This window comes from Protopterus annectens, chromosome 8.part0 (genome assembly GCF_019279795.1).
Source record: "Protopterus annectens isolate FY-2018-M chromosome 8.part0, PAN1.0, whole genome shotgun sequence".
NCBI classification, from domain to species: domain Eukaryota; kingdom Metazoa; phylum Chordata; order Ceratodontiformes; family Protopteridae; genus Protopterus; species Protopterus annectens.
This window is the reverse complement of record NC_056741.1, coordinates 1072039846-1072064114: the sequence shown is the minus strand read 5'-3', so window position 1 is coordinate 1072064114 and position 24269 is coordinate 1072039846. Positions and strand designations below refer to the sequence as shown.

Sequence of the window (24269 nt, the reverse complement as noted above, 5' to 3'; positions counted from 1 at the left end):
ACAAAGATAGCCAAAAGGAATGATGACATTCTTGCTTCTCACAGGGAAGATAAGGGTGTTACTCTTGTGCTGAACCTGGTGCTACCAAGGCCATGGCAGAAGATGTATTCCAAGGAAACACAAGATGTAAAACTTCCTGGAGGAAATGTCTGTCTAAGCAGCAAACTGCACATTAAAATGGCAAATGATTGACACTGTAATGCATTTTGCAAGTCAATTCTGTCTTTAAATATATGATTTCCCAACAGTCTGTGGGTCATCTTTTTCATAATGAATACATTTGAATTCATGGTAAATAAAAGATATGTTCTCCACAATTCTCCCTTATAAGTGATGAAAAATAGTGTTTTTAATCTCTGAGATAAAGCAGTCAGCACCAATTAATAACAAAGCTGATAGCATTATTTTCTGATAGCTATACCTTTGGTGCACTCCGAAGATGATCATAATATACCTCCTCAATTGCCTGGAAATAGATAACACCCTTCAGCTTTGTTTCTTCTTTGTCTAAAACAAATCAGAATGCAAAATTAACCACAAAATACCAGGGAATAATAAGAAATCAGATGCTGGCTGACTGTATCATACAATTACTCTCATACCTTAAATAAAGACAGCAATTTTGTTTGACACTACAGCTTTATAAAGTAATCTACAACAAATACATACTTTGGAAAGGAAGGCTAGAGGTTAATGTCTTGCACAACCAAGAAGTCTTGAATCTGGTCAGCATAACATGAAAGTAGCTGGATTTTTACCCAAGATACTGATTACCAGTTCAGAAGAATGGGCATAAACCTTCAACCAGGAAATATAGAGAAGAATTAACAGTCCAGTAACAGCCTTGAGAACCAGCGAGCTGTACTCTATGAACCCTAGACTGATGTTAGTTGTTTCCCCACACACAAGGGCTCAGTATGTTTAAAAAAAAATTCAAGCAGATGCATTTCTAACACAGTGTCTATTCTAAAATGAGAAAACTTCAGCATCACTCAGGATGTGTGCTACCCTAACTGAGAAAGTCTAGTCAGAGCGCCATTTTCACTATTACACTATCACTAGGACATGTCCTTGACAAGGAAACTGGAGAACATGGCATCAAAGAAGCATGTAGTAACCAGTCAAGCAAACAGATTGTAGCAGGGATCATGGCCGGCCTTAGGCATAGGCCAACTAGGTGGCTGCCTAGGGTGCCGCTGTAGCAGGGGCGCTTTTCCAGTATTTATTTGGTGTAGGTAGACCAGGTTGGGGGCACCTGGGTGGTGTGGGGGGGCGCTGTGGAGGCCTTTTGCCTAGGGCACCAGCTGACCTAAGGCCGCTGCTGGCAGGGATAACCATAGAAGGATTTTTTAAAGCTTTTTTTTAATGTCTTGCGCAGATGGTTTAATGCTTTCAAGAAAACAACTTAAACTGCACTGTTTCAGAACTAGAATTTCCATTACTGTCATTTAAGCCTAATTACCAGTCAAAAAAAAGAAGTTATGTCTTACCATAACATTCCATCTGAGTTGCTGATCTTCTTCCAGTCATCACTGATGGGTTTGGTTCTGAGTCCTCGGAACTGAGTCGGCCTTATACTAAGCTTGCATGCACCAAAAACTCTCAAGCTAAGCTGCTACCCACAATGCCCTTCACTCAGTTACCTCAGATAAAGTTTGAATGACAACATACAGAAGAAACAACAGGTCAGAGGCCATCTCTGCACAGACACCCTAAGACACCACAAAGACCCAGAAGATCTGCCAGGAACCTTTGGAGGGGGTCGGTGGGAGGGTGTGATGACTGGAAGAAAATCAACAACTCAGATGGGACGTTATGGTAAAACATAACTTCTTTATCTTAAGTTGTTAATCTTCTTCCTATTCATCACTGATGGGACAGAATCCCCAGCTACTTGGAGAACCTGGGTGGCCCTTATGGAAGAATATTCCTGAGAACCATTGAACCAAAGGCCGCTCTTCCCCTGGAGACCAGATATAATTTGTAATGCTTGATAAAGGTATAGGGCTTAGCCCAAATGGCAGCTGCACAAATGTAATCCATGGAGGCCCTAGAGTGGAAGGCAACCGATGCTGCAATAGCTATAGTTGAGTGAGCTTTGATTTGGCCAGGCTTAGATTAATTCATAAGCGAATATGAGAAGGCAATGCAATCCCTGAGCCATTTAGACAAAGTAACTTTCGATACTGCACCTCCCATTCTAGGACCTGCAAAGGAAATGAAAAGCTGGTCCGACTTGCGAAAGGATTTTGTTCTGTCCAGGTAGAAATGTAATTGTCTATGAACATCCAAGGAATGTAGGCTGTATTCTCCCTTGTTGGAATAATTTGGGAAGAATACAGGGAGCTCAATGGACTGGTTAATTGAAAAGTCAGAAACCACCTTGGGAGGAAAGGATGGGTTAGTACGAAGTGATACTCTGTCCTTAAGAAAGATCAGATAAGGGCTCTTCATACATAATGCTTGCAATTCAGAAATTCGTCTGTCTGAGGTGACAGCCACCAGAAATAAGGATTTCCATGATATGAATTTTAGATCACATGTTGCAGCAGGCTCAAAAGGGGGCAGAGAAAGAGACTGCAGAACCCAGGAGAGATTCCATGCCTCCACCAGCTGCCTGATGGGAGGTCTGCTGTGGAAAATACCCTTGAAGAAAGTCTTGCAAAGGCAAGAGGAAATAAGCAGGACTCCATCTGAACCACTATGGAAGTTGGAAACAGCTGCTAGATGGACTTGAATGGTGGAAGCTGATGCTCCATTGTCGAACAGTTCAGCCAGGTAATAAAGAATAGTGACTACAGGGGCTGAGAACGGATCTAGCTTCCGATTATGTGACCAAATGCAGAATCTTTTCCATTTGTCCCTGTAAAGTTTCCTGGTGGATGGTTTATGAGAGGTCAAGATAATATCATGGACGGATGAAGAGAGGGTTTCCTGCCTGGCAACTAACGGAAGTGGAGAAACCAAGCTGTCAGCTTGAGAGTGGTCAGCCCTTGTGGGTGAGATATGAGGTCCTGACAAATGAGTGCCTAGGATCCAAGGAGGTTGTAGCAGATGAGGTCGGAGGAAGGGAAACCAAACTTGACAAGGCCAGAATGGGGCAATGAGGATCACTTTGCCTCTCAACCGAATAGCTTTCCTTAGAACACATAAGCATAAAGGAGACCCTTGGGCCAATCATGAATCAAAGTGTCTCTCGGTGACTCCCCATGAGGGGGAAAGAGGGCAAAGTATCTGCTGCATTTTGTGTTTGAGGGGGAGGCAAAAAGGTCGCAGCATGGCTGGCCCCAATGGCTGAAAATTTCCGCCACACTCGGATTGAGAGACCACTTGTGAGGACGGAGGATGCATCTGCTTAACCTGTCCGCAATCACGTTGGAGCTCCCCAGGATATGCGTTGTGATCAGAAAGCAGTTGGAAGATATCGCCCACTGTCAGATTCTCATGGCTTAGCAACATAGGGGGTAGGATTTGGCCCCTCCCTGTTTATGTACCAGACCATGGACATGTTGTCCGACTGGATAGCAATTGTTCCAGACAGAAGGAGTGGATGGAAAGCTTGCAACACCAATAGCACAGCTCTTAACTCCAGGACATTGATATGCAAGTTGACCTCTACGTTGGACTACGTGCCTTGGACTGACTTTCTCTGGAAGTGCCCCACCCCCACCCCATCAGGGAAGCATCTGTGGTCACCGTGGTGCTCGGCTGGGGGCCTGGAAGGGGCGACATCAAAGATTTTCATCCGTACTCCTCCACCAGAGGAGATCTTGTTTGCAAGTGTTGGTGATGAGAATCTGTGAGCTCAGGGGGTTAAGACTGGATATCCACTGGGTCTATCTGGCTAGCGGAACAATAGGGATGGCTGCAGCCATAGACCCCAGAGCCTGGAGAACTTCCCTTGCAGACACCTTTCTTCAACAGAATATCACTTGAACTTGTGCCCTTAATCTCTGAAGCCTGTGAAGAGGAAGAGAGATCAGACTTGACTGGGTGTTGAATATTGCCCCGATGAATTCCAAATGTTGTGAGGGCTGAAGGTTGGATTTCCTCCAGTGTATGGTGATGCCCAGTGACTCTGCTAGAACTAGGGTGTTAGCGGAGGGCCCTGACCAGTAGGTACTTGGTGGGGGCAGTGAGGAGCCAATCATCTAGGTAGGGAAACACCTGGAATTCCTGAAGTCTCAGATGAGCTGTTACCATTGCTAAGCATTTCGCGAACACACTGGGGGCTGTCGAAAGACCGAAAGGCAGGGCTCTGAATTGGTAGTGATTGGCTCCCAACCAGAAGTGAAAGAGGCTCCTGGAGTGCTTGTCCATCTTGATATGGTAAATACGCATCCCGGAGATCTAATGAGCACATCCACACACCCTCCCGCAGAAAGGGAAGGATGGATTGAATTGTAGCCATGCAGAACTTGGTCTGAACTACTGATTTGTTTAGTTGGCTGAGATCCAGAATGGGCCTCCAGTCCCCTGTCTTCTTTGGCACCAAAAAGAATCTTGAGTAGAACCCTGATCTGCAGTGGTCTGGGGGGAGAACCCTGATCTGCAGTGGTCTGGGGGGACCTGTTAGATGACTCGTTTTTGACAAAGCTTTAGTATTTCGGAAGCTGCCTCCTCCCTTTGACTCAATGAAACATCGGGGAGGGATTTCGGAGGTCTAGGATAAGATATTAGGGGAATGTGGTAGCCTATGGTAATGATTCTCTGCACCCACTGATCGTTTGTAATAAGAGAGCCAGGTAGCTTGGTGCAGAAAAAAACACACCCCGGCTGCTTCCAGAGGAAAGCAATAGGGCAGTGCTTCAGGAGCACTGATACGGTCTACCTGAGAAGGAATCTCTGGAGCCCTGGTTCCGGGGACCCACTCTGCCCCAAAAGGGACGTCTTCTATTATTGGAACCCCCTTTGCCTCTGGGTGAGTCCTCACCACGTGCGTCACAGAAAGGACCTTGAGACTTCTTGTGCCACATCTTCCCACTCCTCTGGTTCCTGGACAAGGAACGCTGAGGTTTGGAAAAGTGTAGGCCCGTGGCAGACGAGGTCTTCACATCCTGCTTGCATATGGCTAATGTATCCTTGACTTTAGCACCAAACACAGCTGATAATAGGGGCATTTAAAAAGGAAGACTTGAAAGAGTCCACAAGGTCACAAATGCGCATCCAGGCATGGCGCCTCATGACTACGCCTGCATCCGAAGCTCTAGCCGCTCCTTCGGTTGCGTGGGACAGCAACCTCATGGACGAATTGGATATTGACTCTAGGGTGGCAAGTTGGGAAGCAACTTTATCACGTGCTCCATCCGAAACTTGGCCTGCGAGGGTCCCGGACAGTTCTGAGACAAGATCTTTCTGGAGCCTCGTAAAATGTACCAAAAAGTTCAGAGACTTGACTGCAAAGGTCGCTGACACAAAAACTGGCTTCCCTGACCACCGCTCGAGACTCCCTGTTGGGTGGGTGGACAGCAGGACTCTCTTCCGCAAGGTCCTTTTTCGTGGCTGCCGCCACCACCATTGCGTCCACTGGCAAGCCTCTAGACCAATGGGGTTGATCCTCTGCAGGGGAGAGTACCTTGTCTGATCTCCTGGGGCTGGCCTGAACGGTGTACTGGCTCTTCCACGCCCACTGCATATTGAGCATAACCAACTCATTGGCGGGGGGGGGGGGTCACCCAAGAAGTAGAGGGCCGAGAGCGAAAGGCCTGCAGGAATACGGATTCCTCTGAGGAAGGATTGGAGGGCTTCCAGTCACCCGTCTGTTTCAAGATTTCCAGGATATCTCCAAAGAAGACATTGTCACGGGGTGGCTGCAGGGATCCTTCCTCATCATCGTAGTCCGTATCTTCCATGAGGGACTCCTCTGAGAAGTCGATGTGTTTCCTCTTACATGCCCGTTTCCAGGGGGGTTCTTCAGTGGGAGCATCTGAAGAAGACTCAGAAAGGGAAATACCCTGGACAGGGGTTTCCTAGGCCTTGTGCTCTTGGTGTCCTGGGGGGGGGGGGGGGGCGGTGGCCTTTGACAGCTGCGGCTCAGAAGGAACTGGAGGGATGACCAATGTAGAAGGGCTGCTAGAAGCAAGCACCCTCTCCATCACCAGGAAAGTGGGCACGCCCAAAGAGGAGTGGGAGCCAGAAACCGAAGAAGACAATATCGGAATCGGAGTCACACCCTGCTCCACATGGTCCGCCCCCGGGGACAGAGCCTCAAGCAAACTCGGGGTGGTAGTCACCCTCGACCTGAAGATGGAACCGACAACACAGTCGGAACCATAACTAAAACTGGAGGTTCCACCCCCCCAAGCATGGGACTGAGGAAGGGTGGGCTCAGACAGAACCAACACCGAAAGGGACCTCGGGGCCTCAGACACTGTTGTTGGTGCCGAGGAAGGGGGTCCTCTCGAAAACGTCAGACATATGAGCCTTGGAACCGAGGGATCCAAGGGAAGAGTGTATGTAGGGGTCGGCGGTGTAATAGACCCAAAGCCCGGAGTGGGATATGGTCTAGGAAAACTTGAAATTCCCCTGGCGGTCAGCAGCTGGTCAAAAAGGCGCACCACATCCAATTTTGAAAGGCTCCTGGTGGATCTTACCGATGCCTCTGAGGGGGAATCAGACCGGTCCAAAAAGGGGCTGCAGGCTTGTCCGGCAAATGGGTCCACAGACGAGTACTGGGTCCATGGTCTATTACAGAATGACACGGACGATTCCAGCTTAGAAACCGGCAACAAAGGAATGGTTGGAGCAGAGAACGGGCTCGGAGCCGAGGTCACAACTGGGGTGGAGATCAAGAAAGTACAGTTTTGTACCTACCATAAATGTAGATGTCCGATAGGTATGCATCTGCAGTCATAACATATGGGTTGTCCTGCCTCAGGCAGCCCTTCGGTTGGCCGGATTCCAAAGTCTGGGTCTGGCCTCGGCTGACGTCGCACTTCACCCGACGTCATAGCTCCTGGGGTATAAAGGCATCAGCAGACGCCATTTTCTTCAGTGTTTCTTGCCCCAGATGCCAGGTGCCCTCTAGGAAGGCTAAATTTGTATAAAAGTAGAAAATTCCAAACAGTAGAAATCAAAAAGTATATATACATATATACATACAAACAAATACACCATAATAGATTCCCCCAGCTAGCTAAGAGAGGGGTAAGTACCCTAGGAGTACCACAGAGGGGAAGGAGGGTGGGTAATCCTGACTGCAGATGCATACCTATCAGACATCTACATTTATGGTAGGTACAAAACTGTACTATGTCCTTCAAGGATGCATCTGCAGTCATAACATATGGGTAGAATACCATAGCCAAACTGGGGGAGGAGGCACTAAGATAATGATGGTGTAGTTAAGATCCCTTGTAAAACTGCAGTTGCAAAACCTGCTCGGGATCTGGAGTATAAAGGAAGATTGTAATGCTTGGCAAATGTATGCACGGAGCTCCAAGTAGCAGCTTCTAAAATGTCTTTGGTAGCCACTCCTCGTAGGACAGCTGTAGTGGTGGCTGTAGCTCTTGTGGAGTGAGGCCTGATATTTTCAGGAGTTGTCTTTCCATGAAATGAGTAGCAGAATCGAATGCAATTTCCTATCCATTTTGAGATTGTCTGTTTTGAAATTGCTTTTCCTTGCACTCCTGTTGCATATGCTACCAGAAGCTGGTCAGTTTTTCTGCTGGCCTTAGTTCTGTCCAGATAGTATCGCAGTTGTCTGTGTACATCCAAGGTGTGTAGTAGTTTTCCCCCCCTGTTCTGTGGGTTAGGGAAGAATGTAGGTAAATGAATAGCTTGGTTCAAGGATACCCTGGATACCACCTTTGGCATAAAAGTAGGATTGGTTCTCAGAGACACTCTATCCTGGTGAAAGATAAGGAAAGGCTGCACTGCCATTAATGCCTGTAACTCGGATACCCTTCTTGCTGAAGTGATTGCTAGCAGGAAGGCAGTTTTCCAAGATAAGAACTGTAAGTCTGCTGTTGCTGCTGTTCAAAAGGGGGAAGTGTTAATTTTTCTAGCACAAAATTGAGATCCCATGCAGGCAGAGGTGGTTTCCTTGGAGGTTTTACATTTTTGATCCCTCTCAAAAATTGTCTGAGGAGAGGATGAGAGAAGACAGGAGGATCCATGTTGTACGCTGCTGAAATTGCTGATGCATGAATCTTAATGGAAGAATAGGACAGGCCATTGTGGAACAGTTCTGCTAAGTATTCTAGGATGTGTGCTAGGTTTGCCAGTGTGACATTTGTTCCCTTTGCTGCACTCCAAATGAGGAATCTCTTCCATTTGGCTGAATATGTTTTCCTTGTGGAGGGTCTGCGAGCCTCCAGGATAATGTCCTTAACCCTCTGAGATAAAACAGGTTGGTTTTGTTTTATGCAATTTTCCAAGCAGTTAGCTGCAGGGTTTTTAAGTTTGGATGCAGGGTCTTGTAGTTGTTCTGCGTTAGAAGTAAAGGACATAGAGGTAGAGGCCATCAGTTCTTCCGAGACATGCTTCTCAGTAGTGGGTACCAATGCTGCCTTGGCCAGTCTGGAGCTATCAGAATTACCTTTGGCTGTTCCTCTCTGATCTTCAGTAGAACTTTGTACATCAATGGGAGAGGTGGAAAGGCATATACTGTCAGGGCCTTCCAGCTGAAAGAAAGGGAGTCCACCCTCCAGGCTTGTGGGTGGTATACTCTTGAGCAGAATTTCTTCAGTTGGTGGTTGAGTGGGGAGGCGAACAGGTCTATCTCTGGCATTCCCCATTTCTTTGTTATGGTTTTGAAGATGTCTGGATGCAGCATCCATTCGTGAGCATCCGTGGTAGTTCTGCTTAAGCTGTCTGCTAGTGAATTCTCTTTTCCTGGTACGAATCTGGCCTGCAGTTGGATGTTGAGATTCAGGCCTAAGTTCCACAGGTCCATTGCCATCCGGCATAGAGGGTATGAATGTGTGCCTCCCTGTTTGTTGATGTACCACATGACTGTGGTATTGTCCGTCCTTATCAGCAGGTGTCCTTGCTGGAGGAATGATTTGAATGCCTCGATTGCATGCTTCACTGCCAGCATCTCCTTTAGATTTATGTGTAGATTCAGCTGATCTTGGGACCATAGGCCTTGGATACACTTGTCTTCCATGTGTGCCCCCCAGCCTAGGTCTGTGGCGTCCGTGGTGATAGTCTGCCTTGGATGTGGTTTGTGGGAAGGCAATCCTCTGTTGATCTGGCAGGCCTGAGCCCACCACAGGAATTCTTTTTTCAGGCATGGAATGATTGGTATCAGGGCTTCTAGACTGTGTCTGTGTTGAGACCATACATTCCTTAGGTACCATTGTAATTTTCTCATATGCAGCCTGGCATGTGGGATCAAGATTATGCAGGATGCCATGTAACCCAGGGCCTGCAGGACTTTCCTTGCAGTAAGCTGAGTTTGTCTTGTTAATGCCATGAAGTAGACTGGTAGTTGCTTTTGTTTTTCTTCTGTGAGAAAAGCCATCTGAGTTATTGTGTCCAGTTCTGCACCCAAAAAGTTATCCTTTGGGATGGCACTAGTCTTGACTTTTGTATGTTGACTGTGTATCCCAAGGCTTGCAGCAGTTGTATGACATAGGCCAAATCCTTTATTATTTTTGTCTTGTTGTCCGCTTGTATTAGGCAGTCATCCAGGTATGGGTAGATTTGAATTCCCTGAAGCCTGCAATGTGCAATTACTGATGCCAGGCATTTCATGAATACTCTGGGCGCAGTAGATAAGCCAAAGGGCAATGCTGAGAATTGATAATGCTCTGATCCTGCAAGAAATCTGAGGTGTCTTCTGCAATCTGGTCGTATAGGGACATGCAGGTATGCCTCCTTGAGATCTAGAGTCACCAGCCAAGACTCCTTGCCCAACATGGGAAGAAGTTGCTGTAGGGTCAGCATCTTGAATTTTGGAACAATGAGATATGTGTTCAGTGCGGACAAGTCGAGAATAGGCCTCCATTGATTTTCTTTTCTTGGTACAAGGAATAGTCTTGAGTAAAATCCTTGGCCTTGTTCCATAGATGGTACCTTTTCTATTGCTCTCATCCTTAGTAAGCTGATGATTTGTTTTAGAGCCTCTGATTTCTGGCTTGGTGGAAGGTTTGGCATTCCTCTCTTTTTTGGTAGAGTGTGGAAGTGAAACCTGTAGCCTTTGTCTATTGTTTGCAAAGTCCATTTGTCTCCTGTAATGCAGTGCCAGTTTTTTGAAAATAAAGCTAGCTTTCCGCCCAAGGGTGCTTCCAGTTGTTCCCTGGTAGGCGTAGAGCCAAGTCATTGTGTCTGTCCTGTGGAAGTGGTTGCAGTCGCAGCTGTGGCGGCACTTCTCTGGTTGGCAGGTTGCCACTGATGACCCTTGTAGGCACCCCTTGATTGACCTCTGCCTCTTGGGCGTCTATTTCTGCCTCTCTGTGCTCTGGAGGTGTCTGGAAAGGACCAATTCTTTGAAGGCCAATTTCTGCTGAACCTCAGAGGTTGGACCTGCAGAAAATCCTTGACCATTTGGACAGATTTTGCTTTTTCTTCCACTTTCTTTAGAACCTCCTGTGCAGGGGAGCCAAATAAACTTTGTTTCTCCATAGGGGCATCTAGGAGTTTAGACTTAACATGGTCTGGCAAGGGTTGTTCTTTTAGCCAGGCATGCCTTCGAATCACTGCTCCAGTCACAGCTGATCTAAATGAAGCCTCCAGTGCATCATAGCCACATTTTAAGAAATGATTACTGACCTGCTGAGAGTTGTGTACCAAATCCTGAAGGGACTTACGGTCTAAAGGTTCAGGAGAGGACAGCTTTTTATTCAGCTGATCTAACAAAAATTCCTGGTACTGTATCATGTGAAATTGACAGTTTAAAGCCCTGGCAGAAAGAGTAGCAGATGTATAAACCTTTTTACCCCATCTCTCTAATGCTCTTGATTCTCTTTCAGAGGGTAGGGGGTTTTTGGCAGAGGCAGCTGCAACACCTTTAGGGCCCTGAGAAATGGTTTCTGGGTCTGCAGCATGGGCCTTATACAAGTGGAAGTGAGAATCCGGGACCCTGTATCATCTGTCAGGTTTGGCAGGGGCCGGGGGAAGAGAATCAGGGGCAGTACTGGCATCATTGTATGCATCATCAACAACTGATAGTACAGGTGGTATGGCTAAAGGCCTATGCTGTGGTAAGTGTAAAAAAGTCCTTAGCCTTTTCCTAGAATCAGAAAAATCCTGACCCTGCCATTGGAAGTGTTCCCTCATTGAGTGTAGAGTTTCCCCAAATGAAAATTCTTCTGGAGGGGAGGCAGAAGGAATGGAGTCTTCTGCATCAGAATCCTCATAAGGTGAGTATGGTCCTTCCTGATGGTCAGATAAATCTGAACCATCCGAGGAATAGTCAGAGGAGAGAGGTTCAGGGGGTTCAGACCTAGGCCTCTTTTCAGGAGGGGGTTGTGAGGCCCTGTCTGGGTGAGGTTGGGATCCCTGATCAGAGAAATAAGGTCCTCAGCAAGGCTGAGAATCTGAGAACTTGAGGTAGGTCTGTGAGAGGGAGCTTTTTGTAGGTAAGGCCTTGGAAAGTTTAGCTGCTTTAGCCCTGGAGAAGGCCTTGATAGACATAGAAGCAGGGGTCTAGCTGCCCACGTGCAGGAGTAGAGATGTCCAACGGAATGGTGTCGGACAAATCTTGTGTGCCTGCTTCTTCAGTAGGAATTTCTGTAGCCGACTCAGCCGGGGCCTGTGTGGCCTCGGTTGTCGGAGGCATGCTTTCGGCCGAAGGGAGAACCGAGGTCTCGGTTTCAGCCGAAACCGAGACACTCATGGTAGGCCTAACCATGGTTTCAGCGAAACCGCGGGCAAAGTGTCGGTCCTTTTCCATGCGTTTTTTAGCTAAATGTGTAGTCAGAGTCTCCGACGGCATTTTATATGCAAAAGCAGAGCCAAAAAACTCTTCAGCAAACTCCGACCGACGTCTAAGTGTCCGTCGGTTGAAGGAAGCACAGGCTAAACAAGCTGATACGTCGTGGTCTGGGCCTAAGCAAGGAAGGCAGTAAGAGTGGAAATCCTTATGAGGTATTTGTTTCCCACAAGTTAAACAATTATTTACTTTGTCTGACATCGGCTGAGGCAAGAAAGAGTCCCCAACAGGGTACTTAGCTTTTTTAGAAGTCTTCGGTAGCTGAAATCTCTGGATCTGACCGACCGGCACTTGCGAACAGCTTCTGCTTCGGGCACCGCGCGGCAAGAAAGACTGAGGAAAATGGCGTCGGCTGGTGCCTTTATACCCCAGGAGCTATGACGTCGGGTGAAGTGCGACATCAGCCGAGGCCAGACCCAGACTTTGGAATCCGGCCGACCGAAGGGCTGCCTGAGGCAGGACAACCCATATGTTATGACTGCAGATGCATCCTTGAAGGACATCGGCTCCAAAGTTGCTGTCGGAACTGACATCGGAAAGGAGATGGGCAACGTCAGTGCCGTGACAGAGGCAGACAAACTGGTCAGAACTGAGGTAGTACATGGTGCCATAGTCGTCGGGGCCTGGGTAAGAGCCAACGAGGCGACCTTGGTATGCATCACTGGGGCCAAACTCGGAGCCGAGGTGGTCGGAACAAGGAGGCAAGTGCAGTGCTCGGTGGAAGACTTATGGGCCTTGTGCATATGGCTTTTATCCCGATCACCAGCCGGTGAAGAGGGATCTGAGCGAGGACGTTTCTTGTCCACAGAAGGAGGGGATGAGATCTCAGTCACAGAAATAGCCTCCGAAAAAGGCAAAGAAAGCAGGCCTTTCAGGATCAATTTATTACTTCGCTCATTCAGCATCCACTGACTGAAGTTAGCACAAATATCACAAGGAGGTTTCGCTGACAAATGCAGAACCCTGAAACAGTACACACACTCTTCATGAAGGTCGCTATTCAGAAGTTTACCACTGCAAGAGCAGCAGTGTTTAAACCTCGTAGTTCCCTTCTTCTCAGACATAATTGCAAACACTCACACAAAAAAGGAAAGAGTGAGGAAAGTGAAGAAAGAGGAAATAGCAACAATGGTATTGGGATACCACAAGGGTAGAAGGGCCAATACCAACAATGGTACGAAAGGGATACCTGTGGGTAGATAGATACCAAAGAACTATTAACCAACCGGAAAAAATTCCACAAAAACTTGCAAATTTAGAAAGATAAATCACTTAGCTGGACAGCTCGGTGAAATGCTGCTATATGGCTATGTGGCAAATGATATCTGAGGTAACTGAGTGAAGGGCATTGTGGGTAACAGCTTAGCTCGAGAGTTTTTGGTGCATGCAAGCTTGGTATAAGGCCGACTTGGTTCCGAATCCATCAGTGATGAATAGGAAGAAGATTAACAACTTCTTCCTTTGCTGTGTGCATTTACTAAGTCTCTCACAGCATCTGAGTAACTTGCTGTTAGAAAAATATGTATTAATGTGTGTATGATTAATGCCAATTAATAACCAAGTATTTTAATACGCTTTTCATTCTATTTTTCATGCACTGTATTTTATAAAAATTGAGTTTCATATGAGACTGAAAAAGATGCTTTTTGAAAACTGCAGTATGCTTTCTGAAACTTGCAAGTTGCCCTCTGACCTAGTAATTGCTAGCACAGCAATATTCATGTTTATGCCTTTTGGAAATGTACTTGAGAAGCAGGTGTTTACCTGCTAGGTCAGGAACGAATGAATGGACAATGCTTTATTTTGTAAATGTAATGATTTTAGACAAACAGCTCTGTTCGAAGGATGGGAACCTGTGCAGCTGCAGTAACTTAGAGATAAAGTAGACAAAGGATTATTAGAGAAATGAACTACTAAGCATTGTGCTTAAATTAGCCATAGTATCTTGAATGGTAACATAACATGTATCTAACTGGGAGTAATCAAGGCCATGTTGTTTTCTTCAGGAAGTTTCACATAAAAATTGATAAATCAGCAGAAATTCATGGAAAAGATGGTCAGCAGATGATGATGAAAAAGGTGGTAATCTGTTACGTCAGCATGGTAGGACATAACCAGTTTAAGAACGTATAAAAATGAAAGTATTTCCTGTTTCTGATTAGACAAACTCTGTATTAGCACGTTTTTGTCTCCTTGCTGCAAGATTAAAGTGCCTTAACCTGAACCTACCGTGTTTTGATCATTTTTAAAGTATAATTTTCCTTTGACAGCTTGGTCCTTCGGACCGGAAAGTACCTCTCGCTCTAGGTCAGAATTGGGCCCGGTGGCATGCATCCGTACGGAGAAGAGGCTAAATCGGCTCTTCTGCCTTGAAAGACCTCCGACTGAATTGTCGTTCGAAAGAGGCCAGCCACTGTTTCTGATCTGGGATTGGAGGATGAGTCAACGATCTGGTGGATCAACTTACGGAGGGTCAGGCAAGGAGGAATTACCTTATTTCTGTTTTAAGATCAGGGACTAATTACAGAACTGTTTTTTGTCAGGTAGATTTGCATGTGCAGATCAGGGACAGAAAAAGGGGTTACTGTTTTTGTCATAGATCAGGGAAACAGAATAGGTAGGCAGTTATTCTAGATAAACTGTGAAAAGGTATAGAACTGTGGTACCACATGATAGAAAGGGTTATGTAACAATTTACAGCTTAGCTAAGACAGCAATGGGAAATCAGTGCACAAAAAGTTCCCGAGACTCGCCCCTAACTGAAGACGCAAAATATATGCAATTACAGTGTGCCGACAATGTTAAGTATTACACAAAATGGGTTGATAAGTATAAATTCAATGGTAATTTAGATAAACTTGCACTTATGCAACTTGTTAAGCAATTAAAAATAGACGCGAAAGGTTAATTAAAAAAGCAAAGACAATTAGGAGTCCCTCAGGCGCATAGGTGGCTTGAGGAAGCAAATCGCAGGGAACAGAGAACAAAGAAATCAAAGACAATGTTCTTAGACAAAGAAGACAATAACTTGGTAATAGCAATGGCCCCTCCTTCACCCCCTCCGCTTCCGTTACCAGAATATGAAGCGAGTGGACAAACTGATCCACCTCCGCTATACCCAGCTGTTCCTGCAAAATCACAACCGTTTGTCAGGGATCCTATCGAGACAAGGTCCCAAACACGCAACTTGAGGAGGGAGATTGAGTTAAGTGAAATAAATAGAAAATCACAGGCTATGAGTGAAGAAGAGATATGCCCTCTCATAGAAGTACCAAATCCTCAGGCAGGACAGGACCCGACACTTTTAGTTTATAGACCGTGGACACCGGAAGATATCCGGAAAGCCACGGACGGAATTCCCCACCCAAAAGTGAATTTTCAAAAATTTTTAGAAGACTTACACAGTATGAGATTAAGTTACCGTTTGAATGGAGAAGAAGTAGAAAAAGTAGTTAGACAAATTGTGGGTCCAGATTGGCACATGATCAGTGTCGACTGGAATCCTCGTGACGCACAACTTAGACCACTCCCACATACTAATGCAGAACTGGATGGCAGAGTGAAAGGTCTGATGGACCGAATCTCTGAAAAGTGGAAGTCTAGGGCTGATTGAACTTGCATTAATCAGTGCATTCAACAGGAAGGTTAAACAGTTGATAAATATTATGCTAGACTATTAGAATGTTTTAATAACCACTGCAAAATGCAGATACCAGAAAACCAGACGCAAGATTCCTCATATAAACAACCGTTAAAGAATGCATTCTTGAAAGATAGTACAACTCCCATTAGCAGCTTTATTACAAAGCACATGGTAGATCATCGTACAAGTAGATTACAGTCATTACTTGCATATGCTAGATATGCAGAGAGACATTTTAATAGTAAAAAGAAAAAGAAAACTCAAGTATTTTCAGCAGAAGATGGGTCAGAAGTGTTTGTAGTACAAACTGGGAGAAAGGGTAAGAAAAATGCCCAGGGAAATAAACAATCTGACAAGCGATCAGAAGATTTTGAAGAAAAAAAAAAGGTAAATGTTTTAAGTGCGGGAAGAAAGGACATTTAGCAAGGGATTGCAGGCTAAATAAGAAGGTGACTACAGAAAATAAGGAAGATGAGAAATGACTATATGATAGTCAAAATCACTGAATAAAAATAAACAGGAAAAGACAAATGTAAAGGTGATAGCGAGAGTAGAGGATGTGACAGAAGGGGTAGAGGATGTACATGAATTTGCAGACATCGAAGAAGATGAAATTTTGGACTTAGCTTTATTGAGCTTAGAGCTTTACTTAGCAGACACAAAACCAGAAGTGACGCTTCTGGTAGAGGGGACGAAAGTCAAATTTTTGTGCGACTCAGGGGCTTCACGGACCCTGATACATCCTTCCAAGTTACCGGAAGATTCAGAATCACCAGATTATATACTGGTGAAGGCAGCTAATGGACAGCTGTATCGGGAGCCACTCTCCCATGACATAGCAATAACAGACCCCGTTTCAGGGATGACCCAGAGAAGTAAAATTGTGGTTTCTGCAAAATGCCCAGTAAATCTTTTGGGTAGAGACTTAATGCAGATATTTGGCATAGCCATAGTTCCAACCATGCAGGGTATGGAAGCACAGCGACAGATGGATACTTTTGTAGTGCGACCTGAGGGTGAGACATATTGGTACAGCCAGGACTTAGGTACGACTGGTCCAGGGGCAGTAACCGAAGAACTGATGAACGTAGCCATCAGTAAGTCCCCCTCCCTCGACATTGACAAACAGCATTTGTTGCATTGTACTCTGTATTACTGTAATACACCAGGACCTTATAAAGATTATGAACAGGAATTGTTTCAGAACCATGCAAACAGATTAGTGTTACGAAATCTGTACTGGGATGCAGGGGGAAACAGTGTAGCAAGCTGTTCATTGCCCCAGGAATTTTTAGCACTTTACAAATCTAATCGATTGCCACATGTTAGCTTAACTAAAAATAAAAATTTGAAATGGGCAGACTTAGGTAAAAAAGTCACAAGGTGGAAAAAGCAGACAGAATTAGAGCTCTCCGAACAAGAAGTACAGAAACATAAATTGAATTGGATTACACAGACACATCCAGCTGTGCACTCACAGGTTAGTGAGAATAACTGAGTATTACTCTTATTAGAAGAGAAAAAGGCCTTGCGAAATATACCAGACATTCTCTGGTCAGCAGGAAAATCAGATGTAGGACTTATACGAACAGCAGGACCAGTTACTAATATGCCAAAGTCAGCATTTAGACCTCAGAAAAGACAGCATCCCTTGAGAAAGGATGCAGAGATAGGAATCAAGCCCATAATAGCAGCCTTACTCAAGGAAGGAGTCTTAATAGAATCTCCTGATTCACCATGTAATACACCCTTATTTCCTGTTAGGAAAGCAAATGGGGAATGGCGTATGGTCCAAGATTTGCAAGCTGTAAATAATGCAGTCATACAGTACAGTTTTGTACCTACCATAAATGTAGATGTTCGAGTGCTAATACAGCTGCAGTCATAACAGATGGGTTCTCCTGCCGTCAGGCGGGTCCTCGGTCGGCCGAATTCCAAAGTCTAGGTCCGGCGTCGGTTGTCGTCGCTTCTTCCCTGACGTCAGTGCGACAGGGGTATAAAGGAACCAGCCAATGCCATTTTCTTCAGTTTTTCTTGCCCCAGATGTCAGGTGCCCCCAGAAGGAAGGCAATACATAAATTGGTGTAATAATGCAGTGCAATATAATCAAAATACAGTAGTTGCAAGCAAATACATCATAAATGAATACCCCAATCAGGTTGTATGAGGATGTGTTAGCCTATAGGCCTGTCCCAAGAGGGGAAGGAGGGAGGGAAACCTGGACTGCAGCTGTATTAGCACTCGAACATCTACATTTATGGTAGGTACAAAACTGTACTATGTTCATCGTGCATACAGCTGCAGTCATAACAGATGGGTAGAATTCCAAAGCTAATAAAAGGGGTGGTAGGCACTAGGTGGAACTAGGAGGAGCCAAAATGCCCTGCAAGACTGCAGTGGCAAAGCCTGCTCTAGTTTTGGAGTATAATGGTAGGTTGTAGTGCTTGGAGAAGGTATGCACAGAACTCCAAGTGGCTGCTTCCAAAATATCTTTGGTAGGAACTCCTCTGAGGAAAGCTGCAGAGGTGGCTGTGGCCCTGGTGGAATGAGATCTAATGCCTGTAGGTACAGTTTTGCCATGAAAGGAATAGCAAAAGCGTATGCAGTGGGCTATCCATTTTGAGATTGTCTGTTTGGAAATTGGCTTTCCTTGAGCTCCTACAGCATAGGACACAAAGAGCTGTTCTGATTTTCTGAAAGGCTTTGTACTGTCCAAATAATACCGCAGTTGTCTGTGGATGTCCAAGGAATGTAGTAATCTCTCCCCTTTGTTTTGAGGATTAGGATAAAAAGTAGGTAAATGTATGGCCTGATTTAAAGCTACCCTGGATACCACTTTAGGCATAAAGGACGGGTTGGTTCGTAAGGAAACTCTGTCCTGATGGAAGATGATAAAAGGCTGCACAGCCATGAGAGCCTGTAGTTCTGAAACTCTACGAGCTGAGGTGATAGCCAGAAGGAAAGCTGTTTTCCAGGACAAATATTGCAAATCTGATGAGGCAGCTGGCTCAAAGGGAGGCAAGGTCAGTTTTTCCAGAATGAAGTTAAGATCCCAAGCAGGTATTGGTGGTTTCCTTGGAGGTCTTAGATTCTTAGCCCCTCTGAGGAACTGTCTTAAGAGAGGGTGAGAGAATAAAGGTGGATCAGTGTTGTATTCTGCAGAAATGGCTGAGGCATGGATTTTGATGGAGGAGAATGAAAGTCCACTGCTTAGCAGCTCAGCCAAATACTGTAGTATTTGAGGTAAATTCAGTTTTCCAGGATCCTGGCCCTTTTTCTCATTCCAGACACAAAACCGTTTCCATTTTGCGGAGTAAGCTTTTCTAATTGATGGCCTTCTGGCCTCCAAAATGACATCCTGCACCTCCTTGGAGAGTAGGGTCTGTTGTGATGCTAAGGAATCTTCCATGCGGCTAGATTGAGTGTTTTTAGCTGGCTGTGAAGAGTTTTGAAGCTGTGCTGAGTCAGAAGAAGAGGCATTAGAGGCAGGGTCCGTGGTGGGGAATGCATCAGGCTCCTCAGGAGTGGGTACCAGTGTTGCCTTGGCCAGTCCGGAGCAATGAGAATCATCTTTGGTCTGTCTGCTCTGGTTTTCAATAGAACTTTGGGCAGCAGAGGAAGAGGTGGGAAGGCATAAACTGTCATTGATGTCCAACTGAAAGAAAGAGCGTCCACTCTCCAGGCCTTTGGATGGAAAATCCTTGAGCAGAATTTTGTCAATTGGTGATTTTTGTGGGAGGCAAAGAGATCTATGTCTGGCCTTCCCCATTCTTGGATTATTTCTGTAAAAACTATTGGATGCAATTTCCATTCGTGTGGATCTGTCATATTCCTGCTTAGGTTGTCTGCCAGCGTGTTTTCCTTGCCTGGCAAATACTGTGCTTGTAGTTCCATTTGCAAGTCCATGGCCATGTTCCAAAGTGACATGGCCAGTCTGCATAGGGGGTAACAATGTGTTCCTCCCTGTTTGTTTATGTACCACGTAACTGTGGTGTTGTCCGTTCTTATCAATAGTTGACCTGGTTGTAGAAGGTCCTTGAAAGCTATAATAGCATTTATTACTGCTAGCATTTCCTTTTGATTGATGTGAAGGTGCTTTTCTTTTTGGGACCATTTGCCCTGAATGCACCGATCTGCCATGTGCGTCCCCCAGGCATAGTCCGAGGCATCTGTTGTGATGACTTGATTTGCTTGAGGCTTGCTGAATGGAAGACCTGTGTTTGTTTGGCATGCTTGAGCCCACCACAGAAATTCCTTTTGCAGACATGGAATTAGTGGTATTATTGTTTCCAAACTGTGGCTGTGTTGAGACCATATGTTTTTCAGGTACCATTGTAGTTTCCTCATATGCAGCTTTGCACATGGGATTAGTAAGATGCAAGATACCATGAATCCCAGAGCCTGCAGGATTTTCCTTGCAGTCAGCCTGGTGTAACTTGCTAGTGCTCTGAAGTATTGAATTAGTTGCCCCTGCTTCTCTGGCGTGAGGTAGGCCATCTGGGTGTTCGTGTCCAAGTTGGCACCCAGGAAAATTATTTTCCGAGAGGGTATTAGCCTTGATTTCTTTTTGTTGACTGTGTGTCCCAGAGAGTTCAACAACATTATTACATAAGCCAGATGTTTCAGAAGAATGTGCTTGCTGTCCGCTTGGATCAGGCAGTCGTCCAAATAGGGGTATATTTGTATCCCTTGAAGTCTGCAGTAGGCAATTACTGATGCCAGGCATTTCGTGAATACTCTGGGTGCAGTAGATAAGCCAAAGGGCAATGCAGAGAATTGATAATGGGTTGAACCTGCAAGAAATCTGAGGTACCTTCTGCAATTTTGTCTGATTGGGACATGCAGGTATGCCTCCTTGAGGTCCAATGTTACCAGCCAAGACTCCTTGCCCAGCATGGGAAGAAGTTGCTGTAGAGTGAGCATCTTGAAGTTTGGTATGAGTAGAAATGTGTTTAGGATGGATAGGTCCAAAATAGGTCTCCAATCTTTTCCCTTCCTTGGTACCAGAAATAGTCTGGAATAAAAACCTTGACCTTGTTCGTGCGTAGGTACCTCTTGAATAGCTTTCATGTTTATGAGATCTGTAATTTGCCTTTGTGCCTCTACCCTTTGATTGTGTGGCAGGCTTGGCATGCCTCTCATTTTTGGAAGGGTGTGAAAATGGAATTTGTAGCCTCTGTTTATAATGTCCAGGATCCATTTGTCCTTTGTGACCATATGCCAATTTTTTGAAAATAATGCCAGCTTTCCTCCTAAGGGGGCTGCCATTTGAGACTTGCGTGGCATGCAAAGGGGAAAGTCATTGGGTTTGCTTTCTGAAAGATTGCGAGTTATCCTCACCACCTCTTTGTGTAGGAGCTTGCCATTGTCTGCCTCTAAACGATCCTTGGGATTGTCCTCTGCCCCTCGGGTGCCTGTATCTGCCTCTTTGGGGTCTGTCCGTGGCAGGAAAGGACCAATTTTTGGAAGGCCAATTTCTACTGAAACGTGGGGGTTGTACCTGTAGAAAATCTTTCACAGTTTGCATTGATTTATTCTTTTCTTCCATTTTCCTTAATACCTCCTCAGCATTAGCACCAAATAGTACATCCTTTTGAAGAGGGGCGTCTAGTAATTTAGCTTTGACATGATCAGGCAAGGCTTGTTCCTTGAGCCAGGCATGTCTACGTATGACTGATCCTGTAACAGCAGCTCTACATGAGGCCTCTAGAGCATCAAAACCACATTGTAAGGTATTGCTTACCCACTTGTTCTGCACTATGCATCAAATCCTGCAACTCCTTCAAGTCTGGTTGTTCAGGTTGTGACATTTTACTTTTTAATTGTGATAACAAAAACTGTTGATATTTTAGCATATGGAACTGACAGTTTAAGGCCCTCATGGTTAAGGTAGCCGAGGTATATACCTTTTTTCCCCACCTTTCTAAGGATCTGGAATCTCTCTCAGAAGGTAATGGATTTTTAGCAGTGGAGGCCTTAACTCCCTTGGGGCCCTGTGAGATGGTTTCTGGGTCAGCAGCATGGCTTTTGTATAGAAATTGGTGAGAGTCAGGAACCCTGTAGTACCTGTCAGGCTTAACTGGAGCTGGAGGCAGAGAATCCGGGTTAAGGCAGGCCTCCGAGTAAACATCATCTAGGATGTCCAAGACAGGAGGTATAGCCAGAGGCCTGTGCTGAGGTAGCAATAGAAATTCCCCAAGCCTTTTCTTGGAATCTGAATAATCTTGGCCTTCCCAGTGGAAGTGTTCCCTTAAGGTATGCAAAGTTTCTCCAAATGAGTAATCCTCTGGGGGGGATACAGAAGGGATGGACTCCTCCGCATCAGAGTCTTCAAAAGGGGAGTAAGAATGTTCCTGATCATCAGAGTGCTCTGAAATAATGGAGCCCTGATCAGAGGAGGGGGAATCTTCCTCCACTCTGGGCCTTTTGTCCGGTGGGGGTTGAGAACCTCTGATAAGAGTAATTAAATCCTCAGCCATTTTAAGCATCTGTTTTTTAGGCATGGGGCCTGGAGATGGGCCCTGTGTAGCTTGTCTCTTAGAGTGCATGGTAGCTTTAGACTTAGTGAAAGCCTTGATGGAGAAAGAAGAGGAAGGTCTGAAGACACCTAGAGTGGAGGTGGACCTGTCCACATTTTGAGTTTCAATGCCAAGAGTGGCTTCGGTATCTGTAGTCGGGGTGTGGGCCGAGGAGCCTGCGACCTCGGGCACAGGAGACACCGCCAATGAAGTGTCGTCGGTAGTCAGGGGCTGCGTAGGCGCCTCGCTGAGAACCAGACCACGTGTAGTCGGCTTTGCCGTGGTGTTGGTAGAGGCCGCGGACCTCGTGTGTCGGTCCTTATCTTTGCGTTTTTTAGACAAAACTGGAGTCGGAGTATCCGACAACATAATATAGTTAAATGTTTTCCCAAAATAATGCTGGGTGAACTCCGCCCGACGCTTAATGGTGTGTTTGTTGAATGTAGCACAAAAGCGACAGACCGAGACGTCGTGGTCTGGGCCTAAACAAGGTATACAGAGGGAATGGAAATCCTTATGCAGTATTTGCTTCCCACAAGAAATACAATTATTAACTTTGTCTGACATCGGTCTGAGGCAAGAAAAGTTTCCCCAACGGGGTACTTAGCTTTCAAGAAGACTTCGGTTTCAAAATTTTCGTAATCTCAGGAGCTGGCCGACCGGCACTTGCGAACTGCTTCTGCTTTGGGCACCCTGCGGCAAGAAAGACTGAAGAAAATGTCATCGGCTGGTTCCTTTATACCCCTGTCGCACTGACATCAGGGAAAAAGCAACGACAACCGACGCCGGACATAGACTTTGGAATTCGGCCGACCGAGGACCCGCCTGACGGCAGGAGAACCCATCTGTTATGGCTGCAGCTGTATGCACGATGAACATCCAGGGCACCAACGGTGCCAGACCCACACACCTTACTAAATGATTTAAAGCCAGAGCAAAAATATTTTTCTGTGGTAGACATTAGAAATGCATTTTTCTCGATACCGATACACCCTGAAAGCCAATATTGGTTTGCATTTACATTTCAGGGAAAGCGGTATACATACACAAGATTACCACAGGGATATTGTGAAAGTCCAACAATATTTGCACAAGAAATGGTAAGCAACCTGGCGGGATTCATCCCACCAAAAGGTAGTCAGATTTTACTTTATGTAGACGATATTCTGCTGGCAGCCCCCACCCAGCAAGAATGCAAAGAGGACACGATAGCTTTATTACATTTTTTAGCTACTCAAGGTCACAAAGTAAACAAGGATAAGCTACAACTTTGGAGAAAACAAGTTAAGTACTTGGGATATGTAATATCCAAGGAAGGTAGAATATTAGACAAAGATAGAAAAACAGCAATATTACAGGCACCTAGACCAACTACCAAAAAGGAAATGATGTCCTTCCTGGGAACTACTAATTTTTGTCGGAGTTGGATACCAAATTATGCTTTGAAATCTGTTCCACTGGCCAATTTAATATTCAAAAAGCCGATGGCAGCACAAGATTTATTTCAATGGACACCTAAAGCAGAAGCAGCTTTCTGCAAGCTGAAACAACTGATAGCATCATCCTTAGTTTTAGGATTACCAAACTATCATAAGCAATTTATTCAAACTGTAGACTGTAAGCAAGGTTATATGACATCAGTATTGACAGCAACATGGTGACAAGCAACGCCCCATTGCTTACTACTCATCACAGTTAGACCCAGTGGCGCGATCCTTGCCCCACTGTGTACAAGCAGTAGTTGCAGCTGCAATGGCAGTACAGGCTTCAGCCTCAGTAGTCTTGTTCCACCCTCTCACATTGAGAGTGCCTCATGCAGTCACGATTATTTTACTGCAAGAAAAAGTAGCATATCTTTCTCCTGCTAGACATCTTTCCTGTATGACTATACTGTTGAGCCAACCTCATATGACAATTAAACGATGCACAACTTTGAATCCGTCAACCTTGCTCCCAACCCCTGCAGATGGCAAACCGCACTGCTGCCTGCAGGAGATTGAGCAAAAGACATTACCTAGACAAGACCTTACGGATGTTCCCTTGGATGATGCCGAGGTGACATACTATGTGGACGGCTCGTGCAGGAGGGGTCCTACAGGACAGAACCTAGTGGGGTATGCAGTCGTTTCTGATACTGAAACCTTAAAAGCAAAATCAGTACCACACAATTTATCTGCACAAGCGGCAGAGTTGGTTGCCTTGACAAGGACATGTACCTTAGCAAAAGGTA

General features: G+C 45.5%; 1 protein-coding gene across 2 annotated transcripts in view; it reads right to left on the bottom strand.

Moving 5' to 3' along the window:
- PHLDB3 (pleckstrin homology like domain family B member 3) overlaps positions 1 to 24269 on the bottom strand; it is a 647234-nt gene that overhangs the window by 14702 nt on the left and 608263 nt on the right. For both annotated transcript variants that reach the window (XM_044080540.1, XM_044080538.1), the window contains exon 15: positions 422 to 507. In XM_044080540.1, coding sequence (XP_043936475.1) covers positions 422 to 507 — 86 coding nt within the window. The remainder of the gene's footprint in view (positions 1 to 421; positions 508 to 24269) is intronic.